Source organism: Vombatus ursinus, unplaced genomic scaffold (assembly GCF_900497805.2).
Source record: "Vombatus ursinus unplaced genomic scaffold, bare-nosed wombat genome assembly UNPS02004677.1, whole genome shotgun sequence".
NCBI classification, from domain to species: Eukaryota; Metazoa; Chordata; class Mammalia; order Diprotodontia; family Vombatidae; genus Vombatus; species Vombatus ursinus.
Window position 1 is genome coordinate 1,111,409 of NW_020944455.1, and position 12,045 is coordinate 1,123,453.

At 45.1% G+C, this 12,045-nt stretch overlaps 1 protein-coding gene across 2 annotated transcripts in view; it reads left to right on the forward strand.

Annotated features, from left to right (window-relative positions):
- MID2 (midline 2) overlaps window positions 1–1,641 on the forward strand; it is a 99,272-nt gene extending 97,631 nt beyond the window's left edge. For both annotated transcript variants that reach the window (XM_027839082.1, XM_027839086.1), the window contains exon 10: window positions 1,118–1,641. In XM_027839082.1, the coding sequence (XP_027694883.1) occupies window positions 1,118–1,520 (403 nt within the window). In that variant the 3' untranslated portion in view covers window positions 1,521–1,641. The remainder of the gene's footprint in view (window positions 1–1,117) is intronic.
- Window positions 1,642–12,045: the final 10,404 nt, after the last annotated feature.

The following is a 12,045-nucleotide window of genomic DNA, read 5'->3' on the forward strand; positions in this document are numbered from 1 at the left end:
TAATTCCATTACCAGAAGGGAGAGGAAATAAACTTCCCAGAACCCTCAGATACAAACAAGGCCTTGCATATTAATTGTTAGTTAAGTATCTGTAAATGTACATATGCATGTGGTTATTCTGTAGGAAGTGGTATTGATTCATTTACATTCTTCTGGGTGAGGAAGGCTAGCATTTGCAAGTACAAAATTCTGCCAAGCAAAACCTATATCCTGCTTCACATTATGAGAGGAGGGTGAAAAAAAAAAAAAACTCTAGAGACCAGCCATTATGTTAAGCACTGCAGCGGTTAAAGATTTATTGGCCCTGCCATAGCCATTCAGTGAAGGTCACATTTTCCCATTATTCACACTGCTCAGAGCTGGGGGTTGGGAAAGGAGAGAGTAAGGAAAGGACAGCTGCTCCCTCCTTCCCTTTAACCCCTCCTCGCTGAATCTCTTGCATTGGAAGGTGATTGAGTGCAGCCTTCCCATTCTACAGATGAGGGAAACCAAGACCCAGAGAGGGAAAGGTACACAACTAGATCTAGAGCTAGCTAGTGTTGTTCAGTCTTTTTCAGTCATGTCCAACCTTTTGTGACCCCATTTGGGGTTTTCTTGGCAGAGATACTAGAGCGATTTGCCATTTCCTTCTCCAGCTCATTTTACAGATGAGGAAACTGAGGCAAACAGGGTGAAGTGACTTGCCCAGGGTCACACAGACAGGAAGTGTCTAAGGCCAGATTTGAACTCAGGTCTGCCTGACTCCGGGCCTGGTTCTCTATCCACTGCAGTGCCACCTAGCTGCCCTTTAGCCGTGGAAAGGACATCAAAAGCTATCTAGTCCAATCCCCTCATCTTTTACAGATGAGGAAACTGGCAATTCAACATCCATCTACGTGAGGACGTGCTTCACTTAATTGACCTATGCTTGGGCACTGACATTTTCACACTCAAGTAAAGATCGATGTCAGTATCCGTTTCTCAGAAATGTAGATTGTAAACCCCTTGAGGGTAATGTAGTTCCTGTGTATTTCTTGTAATGCCTAACTCATGGTTGGCTGCATATTTGGAGTTTCATGAAAGCTACTGAGTGAATGAATGAATGAATATACCTCTTTCTCCATTCCACTGCCCTTAGGTATGCTGTTGGTGTTGCCTACAAGTCAGCTCCAAAGAATGAATGGATCGGCAAAAACTCCTCATCGTGGGTTTTCTCCCGCTGCAGCAGTAACTTTGTCGTGAGGCACAACAACAAAGAAATGCTAGTCGATGTGCCCCCTCAGCTGAAACGGGTTGGAGTCCTCCTGGATTATGACAACAACATGCTCTCCTTCTATGACCCCGCTAACTCTCTCCACCTTCATACCTTCAACGTCTCCTTCATCCTCCCAGTTTGTCCGACCTTCACCATCTGGAACAAATCCCTGATGATCCTATCTGGCTTACCTGTCCCAGACTTTATCGATTACCCAGAGCGACATGAATGCAACTGCAGGCCCCAAGAGTCCCCATATGTATCTGGGATGAAAGCTTGTCATTAAGTTCCAAAAGAGCACGTGTTTCTGTGACCTCCTGCCAGCAAGCAATCTGTCCCCGCCTCATCTTCAGCTAATCTTCAAAAACAAATAATGAAATAAAGTCCTTTCAAAACAACTAAAATAACTCGACATAATGAGTCTGATGTTTTTGCAAAATGAAGCTTGGGTGAACCTCATTTTATTGCATTGCTTATCAAGACAGATCCTAACCTGGGAAGAGTCTAAGTTCAAGTTGCATGGTAGAGAAATCGAGAGACGATGTTCTCCTGCCATAGAAAGTAACGAAGCAGGAATCTAACTGGCGCTCCGGTGCTTTAGCATAGGGGTGATGTTGGGAGGGCCGCCAGGACTCTGGAAGAATGTAGTAACAAAACAGCTGAAGGTGGTCAAGCCCCTTAGGATACTTGGTCTTAGATGCTTGGTCAAGTGGAAATTTGAACATGAACAAGTCATCAAAACACTAGGCATGAGTGTGGAAAGAACAGCCAAGGTCAGAATAAGGGAAAAGAAAAGAACATGTAATTAATTTAATCTCCGTCTTGAAGCCAGAGACAGATTGACCTGAGAAAGAGTCAGGAAGGATTTCTTCCAGTTCTGTTGACTTCTGTGCTTTTATAAGTAAATGTGATCCTAGTTTCTTATGATAGGAAGAAGAAAATAATCAAATTATTTTTACTTGCTAATCCTGTAGGGAGCCATTGTCTTATCTCACCCCCATACCATACTTCTGTTCTTCCACCTCCACCCCCATCTTCCCTGTTTCTCTCCCCCCTCTGCATACGTCTCCTCCATCTGATTCTCTCCCCTCCCCATTCTCCCCCCCAACTTCTCTTTCCCTGTGTGTCTCTCTTTTGTTCTTTTCCTCTCTTCCTATCTCTGTCTCTCTCCCTATCTCACCCCCACACACACACATGCACACGTACGCATGTGTGCACACACACACACACACACACACACACACACACACACACACAGAGCACTGGGCTAGAATAGGAGAAATTCGCTGGTAAGAACGTGATAGATGCTGCCAGACCAGGAGAGAAACATAATAATTCAGTAATTAAAACTAACCGGGGAGAAGGCTAGAAGGAATTCATAAAAAGATGGGCTCAGCATACTTGCAAAGCATGGCAATTCTGTGGCTTTAAGGTACAGTGACTAACTAGAATTAAGCTAACAAAGTGTTGTCTTGTAGAGGTCCTTAGGGAGCCTGCTTTAATGAATATGTAAGCACTGAATTATAATTAACAGCAGCTCTCTCTTCCTCTAAGGCTTTTTCATTGTGCAGAGATGAGTCTGGCCTCCCCAAGGCCTTGCCAGCCGAGCATAGGATTTGGAAGGCTGGAAAGGCTGCCTAACAATTCAGAAAGGCTGAAATTATGGGCCCAGCAAGGGACTGCCTTTAATCAAAGTCTCCTGCCCTCAGACTCACAAGGATACTGATGGGACTGGAGATGCCAGACGGCTGTCTGCTATTTGATGAATGGACTCGGCAACTAAGGGAACCAGCTCTGAGCTTCTGATCTTCAGTAGTGGATTGTGACATCCTGAAATCTAACAAAACAATTGTTTGGGCATAAATATGTTTACATTGTCCACTTTCAGAAGTATTTGAGAACATTGGAGGAGAGTGTGCTCCCTTAAATAGGTTAGACATCAAGCAAGCAAGCGAGCATCTCTTAAATGCCTACTGTGTGCCAGGCACTGTGTTAGCACAGAGGGCTTGGAATACAAACAAAAAAGTCAATACAGCCCCATCCTCATGGAACTTACATTCTAATAAGGAGACAACATGGGCATATATCAGGATACTGTATATAAGAAACATACAGACAAGATGGAAGGGGGGAGACCCTAGCAGCTGGGGGGACCAGGAGCTGAGTGGTGAAGGAAGCCAGGGATTCATTCTAAGAGTTAGAAGTGAGCGGAGAGGTCATTCCAGATGTCTGGTACAGCCAGTACAAAGACAAAGACTGAAGATGATATGTGCAAGGAAAGCAGATTGATTTGTCGAATCATAGCATGCATGGACGAGAGTAAGTCCAGGAAGAGGTCAGCTTGTGAAGGGCTTTGAATGCCAGAGGATTCTGTATTTGCTCCAGGAGGCAATAGGGAGCCACTGGCGTCGATTGAGTAGGGGAGTTACATAGTTGGATCGTGGCTTTAAGAAAATCACTTTGGTATTTTGAGTGGAGAGTGGTTCAAAGTGAAGAGAGATTGGAAGCAGGGAGACCGACCAGGAAGCTGTTGCAATAGGCTGGGAGTGAGGTGATGACATGTTCCCCTAACAATGTTGTTGACCCTGCTGATTTACTTAGCAAAGCCTCTATTTGTAGAGGAATTCCATCCATCACGCATTCCAAAATTCAGAGGCCCTGGTCATGTTCCTTTGACCTGGACACTAGTCCCTCTTACTCTGTGATGTAGAGAGTCCTAATATGACCAGTGAACATTTATTAAGTGCCTACTATGTGCTGGACACTAGAGGTACAAAGAAGAAAATTATCCCTGCCTTTGAGTTTTTACATTATAATAGGAAAATAACATGTCCACACAAGTAAACAAAAAAATTAGAAAACCATTTTTGTGGGGAAAAGCACAATAGCTGAGGAGCGGGAAATGTGTCATGGCAGATGTCTCGTTTAGGCTGAATTTTGATGGAGCAAGGGGTTCTTACATGTAGCGATGTGCATTCCAGGCATGGAGAGCCTTCTTCAAAGGCCAAGAGGTGGGAAATGGAATGGGAAGATATGGGAAGAAAAGCAAGGTGATCAATTTGGAATATAGAGTTCATGAAGGGGAGTCATGTAATAAGCCCGGAAAGGGAGACTGGAAGCTAGGTTGTGAAGGACTTTCGGTGCCAAATAGATGGGTGTATTTTATCCTGTAGGCAACAAGGAGCCCCTAGATGACAGCTGCTTGAGTGGGGGCATCACATGGGCATATGCCTGTGCTTTCAGAATATCCCTTCAACAGTTGTGTGGTAGAAGAATCTGAAAGAGGAGAGAGTTGTGGCAGGGAGCCCAATTGGGAGCCTATTGCAGTAATCCAAGTGAGGACCAATGAGCACCTAGACTAGAATACCATCCTTAATGAGCGGAGAGAAGGGGACATATGAGAGGTACTTGGAAACTGATCAGATATATGGGATGAGGGAGAGGGAGAGTCAAGGAGGATGCCAAATTTGTGGATTTGGGTGACAAGAAGGATGGTGGTCCCCTCAACAGTAATAAAAAAAATTCAGGAGAAGAGAGGGTTTTGGGAGGAAAGGTAATGTGACATATAAAAAGTTTGAGAAACATAGTTTCTAGGTAATTAATAATTTTATTCATCATGCTAGCAATAATTAACAAAAGGGGTCAGTGACATGCTCAAATGCCAGAGACCCCTCATGGAGCCCACTCAACACTTACATGCCCTTGGAAGAGTAGGTGTTCCTCTGGGTGGCAATCAACTCTGGTTAACAAGTAATGAGAGAATGAATATTATAATGAGAGGTGGGCTTATTCTAATGAGGGTCTGGGGGATGTGACTGATCAATAAGTTTTGCTCTAAGAGACTTATCTCTTATCCAGACTACCCCCACCTAGGGCAAATTAAACAAAAGGGGGTCCACCTCTGCTCAGACCTGGCTGAGTGGAACACAGTGGACTGGAATGAAATTCTTTGTGAGGTCCTCTAGTTGGGTGGGGCAACAACCCCCACCGAGGATCCCAAGTCATGGGGATTTGGGCGATCCCATCCATCAACAGTGTCCTTTAGATGCTGGTTTGGCCTAGCAGAGAATGAGGATCTAGGAAGGGAAGAGATCCTAGGTCTTCCCAATATTAACAATTAGTTATTTAATAATCATCTCTCTCCATAATGAGTTTTATTTTGGGCACATTGAGTTTGAGATACCAGCAGGATATCCAGGTGGGCATGTCCATGTGTCTGTCAGCAGTTGGTACTGTGGGACTAGGGCTTAGGAGAGAGATTAGGGCTGGATATCTAGAACAGCTGATCTCCTCAGCATAGAGATGGTAATTGAACCCATGGGAACTGATGAAGTGACAGGGCCCAGGACAGAGCCTGGAGGAATACCCATAGCTGAGCAGGATATGGATGAAGAGCCAGGAAAAGATACTGAGAGGGAACACTAAGACAGGAGAACATCCAAAAGAGCAGTGTCATGAAAACCAAGAGTTTGTTGTTCAGTCGTGTCTGACTCTCCATGACCCCATTTGGGGTTTTCTTGGCCAAGATACTGGAGTGGTTTGCCATTTCCTTCTCCAGTCCATTTTACAGATGAGGAAACTGAGGCAAACAGAGTGAAGTGACTGGCCCAGGGTCACACAGCTAATAAGTGTCTGAAGCCAGAGTTGAACTCACAAAGATGTCTCTTCCTAGTTCCCAGCCCAGTGCTCTTTCCACTGCACCACCTAGCTGTTCCTTAAGCCACCAAGAGAGGAGAAATTAATCTAGGAGAGAGTGGTCAGTAGTGCCAAACGCTGCAGAGAGGATTCTCAAGGTCCAAGTTATAGCCTGGAGAGTGCCTAAGTCCTGAACTTTTCCCTCCCTTTTCAGGTGTAGCTGTGGCAGCTAGTAGAGTAATAATGCCCCACCTTTGTTTAACCTGACAGGGTCAAGGATCAGTTCCAGAGTGAGAGAACACAACATGAACACAAAAGAACACAAAAGCTGCTCCAACAGCAGACATCTCCCACCTTTCCCTTCTCCCTCTCCCTCCCTCACAGATCCTTGCAACCAGCCTCAAATGCCCATGAAAAGAAAGGAGAAACAGGTGATTTTTGTATTCCTCTTAGACCGATTGCCACATTTTCCTTGGGGCTCCATCGTCCCTGCCCACTCTACCTATGCTTCCCCAGCCTCATCACTGTGACCCCTCAGACCTTCACCAGTTAACTCCCTCTCCCACCCCGAGAATTAGGACAGGCCTGCACAATCTGCAACCCACCAATGGATTTCAGACGGCCCACGAAAAATGTAGAGGAAAACATCCTCTATATTTTTCACGGGCACCCGAAATCATTTGGCATGCCACAAGCAACACACAGGCCACAGGTTGTGCAGGCCTGGGTTAGGAGCGCAATCAGAAATACCCAATAAGCAGCAAGTGATGTTGGGCTAGAGTTCAGGAGAGATCGTGATGAGATTTATGACAGCCCCCCACCTTTGTTTCCATTGTCGTCTTCTTCCTCAGTCTGCCGGGGTCAGCACTGACACTCGATCTCTGCCTGATGCAAACAGAGAGGCCTCAGTCATGTCTCTGTTGCCCATTTTGTTTCCTGCTGGTGGTCAGAGTAGCAGAGCTGGACGGGACCTCAGAAGCCTCTTCCTCCAGCCAGATCCAGAATCCCCTCTTCAACATTCCCAACAAAGGGTCATCCAGGCTATCTAGGCCACCCATTCTACTCTTAGAAGATCTTTCTTCAAACTGAGCTGAAATATGTACCATCCCCTCACTTATCCTGGTTTTCTGGGGCCAAAGAAGAGTAAGTAACATCCTTTTGTACGTGAGAGAGTATCACATATTTAGAGATTGCTTCCTATCATGTCCTTCGCCACACTAAACGTTGCCAACTCTTTCAGCTAATCTGCACATACCATAGTGTTGACTCTTCTGGTCATCTTCTTGTAGAGACACCCCAGCTTACCCTAGCTAGCATTTACGGTTTGGAAACTGCTTTGTAAATATCACCTCATTTGAGCCTCATAACCATCCGGGGAGATAGGTGTTATTATTATGCCCATTTTCTTGTTCAGTTGTTTCAGTTGTATCTGATTCTTCATGAGCCCATTTGGGGTTTTCTTGGCAAAGATACTAGAGTGGTTTGCCATTTTCTTCTCCAGCTCATTGGACAGATGAGGAAACTGAAGCAAACAGGGTGAAGGGACTTGCCCAAGGTCACACAGCTAGTAAGTGTTTGAAGCTGGATTTGAACTCACCAAGATGAGTCTTCCTGACTCCAGGCTCAGCTTCCATCCACTGCGCCACCTAGCTGCCCTTCCCCATTTTAGAGATACAGAATCTGAGGTTAACTGATGCCAGTAAGTGTCTGAGGCCACATTTGAACCCAGGCCTTCCTAACGCCAGGTCTAGCATTCTATCTAGTGAGCTACCCATGTACACAATGTGTACATTGTTTGTGTTACTGTCTTATTAAATCCCTTGAGGGCAGGCCTGAGTCCATGTAGTTTACTTTACATGGCAGCCAACACTTTGTCCTATGAAATGATGTTACTGCTGCTACTGACTTCAAAGCCACTCCTCTCACCCCTACCTTGGCTCCTCTTTCTCAGTGACTGTTCATCCCCCCAACTTACTACAAGTGCAAACTCTTAAGGTGCACATAGAAAAGAAGGGTTCCTAAGCTATCCACCAGACCTGATTGACAGCCTTTTGTCTAACCAAATTTTCAAAGGCCACTGGGAAGACATTACTTTGGGAATCAAAGAGGCTATGGAACTTGAAAGAGTTTATCCCTGTGGTGAGAGAGACAGAGAAAAGAGAGACAAAAAGAGACTGAGAGACAGACAGAGATAGAGAGATATGAAGGAATGAAAAAGTATTTATTAAGTACTTTCCATGTGTGGGGCACTGTGGGGATACAAATACAAAAGCAAGACAATGTTGGCCCTCAGCAAACTTCCATTCTAATAGAAGAAGACATCACATGAAGGGAAATGATGAATGGAAGAGAGAATTTTGGTCAAGGTAGTTCCAGGGACAGTGAGAGTAATAGAGCAATTGAGCGGCATGTCCTTCCCAGGAATGGCAGTGTTGCTTTGATTTTGGTGGGAAGACCAAGGGTCGAGTAATCTGCTGAAGGAGACAGCATGCAGACAAATATATATAAAGCGAGCTCTATACAGGATAAATAGGAAATAATGACCAGAGGGAAGGCCCTGAAATGAAGAGGCATTGGTGAAGGCTTCCTGTAGAAGGTGGGGTTTTGGTTAAGACTTAAAGGAAGCCAGGAAGGTCAGTAGTCAGTGGAGGAGGGCATGGGGGACAGTCAGAGAGAATGCTGGGAACCAAGAGATGGAGGGTCTTGTTCCTGGAACAGCCAGGTGGTTAGTGTTACTGGATCCAAGAGTATATATTGGGAAGTAAGGTGCAAGAAGACTGGAAAGACAGGAGGCTAGTTGATGAAGGGCACACCTGTAGACCTTTCATCTAGAGAAGATTGTGTAGCAACCAAATGAGAGAAGAGAAGAGGTGGCTAAGACCCTTGATTCCTTCTTCTCTTCTCCACAGCCTAGTGTATTCTTTAACCACTCATGGACTCTGCCGAAATAGCTTTTCTCAGGAGAGAGCACAAAATTCTCCAAACTACTCTTTACAAAGAGTGTGGAAGACTTTACAGGAGAATGGAAAGTTATCTCCAATTGTTCCCTCACCCTCCCTCCCCTCTCCTCCCTCTCCCCCTCTGCCACCCTTCTCTCCCACTCCCTCAGCCCATCTGCACCCTGTTCTACTCACTCATTCACCTGGCCCCATACTTCACACGCATAGGCATGCTCACACATACACATACACATATTGTGGGTGTAACTATGGGAAGTAATGGCAGCATGCTTTGTGTGTTCCTATACTTATGTGTACTTTATTACGCATCTACTTTATTAAGTGTGTGTATTTGCAATTTTATGGGAGTGCCTCTGTGTCTACATCTATGTTTGTATATAGGTGTAGACCTATGGGTGGATCTGTTAGAGTTTGCCACCGACAGCGGCCTCTTGGATGTTAGCCAGTTCGATTCAACAAACATTTATTAAGTGCTTACTATGTGCAAGGCCATGTGCCCAACACTGGGTGTACAAAGATGGAAACAATGCTATCCCTGTTGTCAAGGAGCTCCCATTGTATTGGGAGTGAATTCAGTGTGTCCACAAACAGTATCAGGAAAATTGAGGAAGGAGGGAACATTAACAGCTGGGGAAGGGGAAATCCAAGAAGACTTCATAGAGGAGGTAGCACATAAGCTAAGCCGTGAAGGAAGCCAAGGATTAAGAGACCCACAGGTCACCAGAGAGGGCAGCTTGTTCTAATGCACAAAGGACGAATACAGTTCCATGTTCAGAGAATGGTGTGTAGTCTGGTTTGTATGGGAAGTAGTGTGAATAAGGCTAGCAATGTGGCTGAGGGTCAGACTTTGGAGAGCCTTCGATGCTACACTATGGAGTTTGGGTTTGAACCTCAATCAGTGGGGAGCCATTGATGGATTTTGAGCAAAGACTTGTACCTCAGGGGAAAATGGTTTTGGTGGCTGCATGAAGGAGAAGTTTGGAGAAGAGAAAAATTGGAAGTGGGAAGACTATCACCGTAGTCCAAATGAGAGGTGGCTGTTATGTGGAAAGAGAGAAGGGCCAGGATACAAGAGATATGGAAATAGAAATGACACAACTTGGCAACTTAATACCCAATATTAGTAGCCACTTTTGGATGGAGAAAAACCAAGCCACCAGAAAGCAGTCACTTTAAGGTATGAACTTTCAATGTCAAGATCAAATATTTCTTATTTGACTTTCTAACTTAAATTGTTCACACCACAAGAATGTGTGTGCACATGCATGCGCGACACACACACACACACACACACACACACACACAGACATTAGCTATAAGATGCCTTTGTAGCCAGGTGGGGTGTTGGTTGTGTGCTGTGTTTCAGTGGTTACCTGAACAAACACACCACCTTATACCTTTTACCGCCACTGGCTTGTTTCCTTGTTCAGTTATCTGACATTATTCTGGATCACTCATTCTCCCTTATCCCACATGCCCAATTTGTTGCCAAATTTCATTGTTTTTCTCTCTACCAACATCTCTTACATCTATACCTTTCTCTCCATTCCTATAGCTACCACCCTGGTCCAGGCCCTCATCACCTCTTGCCTGGACTACTATAATGGCCTCCTTTACTGGCCTCCTTGCCTCTCTGCTCCAATCTACCCTCTGAACAGCTATCAAAAAATGATTTGCCCTAAATGCAGATTTGACCCTATCAAACCCCTGCCCCATAATCAACTCCAGTGAATGCCTATTACTTCTAAGATAAAATAGAAAGTCTGTTGTTTAGTTTTAAAATTCTTTACAACCTGGCTTCAACCTACCTTTCCATCCTCATTACTTTTTACACCTCTTCCTGCACTCTATGGTCCGATCAAATTGGCCTACTCTCTTTTCCACATGCGGGACTCCATCTCCCATCTGTGTGTCTTTGTGTTACCTGTCACACGTACTTGGAATGTGCTCCTTCCCTACCTTCTCCTCATAGAATCCCTCACTTTCTTCAGCTCTGCCTTTCCTGATTCCTTACTGCTGATGCCCTCTCTATCCAACCGCCTTGTATTTATTTTATAATTCGTTGCATATTGTCTGCATATACCTACATGTATGTGTTTATATCTATGGCTAACTATCTGGAACGGGATTTGACGCAGATCACCTAAGTTGGAGATACCCACATGTGAGATCCAGAGACCTGCTTCTGGGATACAGGAGGACTGGCACATGCGTGCACATTCCACCTTGGTCTACCATGTGGTTGGCAGCAGCCTCTTTCCATTGGCTGTGTAGCTGGAACTGGCTGCCTCTTTAACACTGCTCCGATGGGAAAGTCTTACTTTCTTTTTTCTGAGTCCAGGGGCAAGGACTCCCTTGATCGGAGATGATACCATGTAATAAAGCAGTAGAAGGAACTGAGGACCACCCCACCCCAAGCCATGTGGCCCCGAAAAACGGATTTGGGATTTTAATATGTTTCGTTAGTTATTTTCAGTTCTAGGTGCCTGGGAGTTCAAGCTGTGGGGATCTTGAAGCCCACGATTCCAGGCTAGATGTTGTAACCAGCTCAGCAGGGCAGCCCCGAGAAGCCAAGGTCCTGGGAGCAAGCCCACAGGGACTTTGGACTTGAATTTGGTGTGTCCAATGCCATGTATGTCCTAAGTTAATCTGTGGATCTATTGGTTGCTCCCATGTGGTAGGTCAATGAAAAATGCCCATGCTCAGGCCAGTCTTCCCATGAGCAGGTCCCAAGGGTCTCCTATATGTGTGCCTCCATCTTAGGTGATCTAGGCATTCATCAACCCCCTCTACCTATCTATCTATCTATCTATCTATCTATCTATATCTATCTATCTATCTATCTACCTATCTATCTATCCATCCATCCATCCATCCATCCATCCATCCATCCATCCATCCATCCATCCATCCATCCATCCATCTAGGGCAGCTGGGTGGTAGAGTGGATTGAGTGCTGAGCCCTGGAGAAAGGGAAGACCTGAGTTCCCATCTGGCTTCAGACACTCACTAGCTATGTGACCCTGAGCAAGTCACTTAACCCTGGTTTCCTCAGTTTCCTCATCTGTAAAATGAGCTGGAGAAGGAAATGGCAAATCACTCTATCTTTGCCAAGAAAATCCCAAATGGGGACACAGAGAGCTGGACACAACTGAAAACAACTGAACAATATCTATCTATCTATCTATCTATCTATCTATCTATCTATCTATCTAT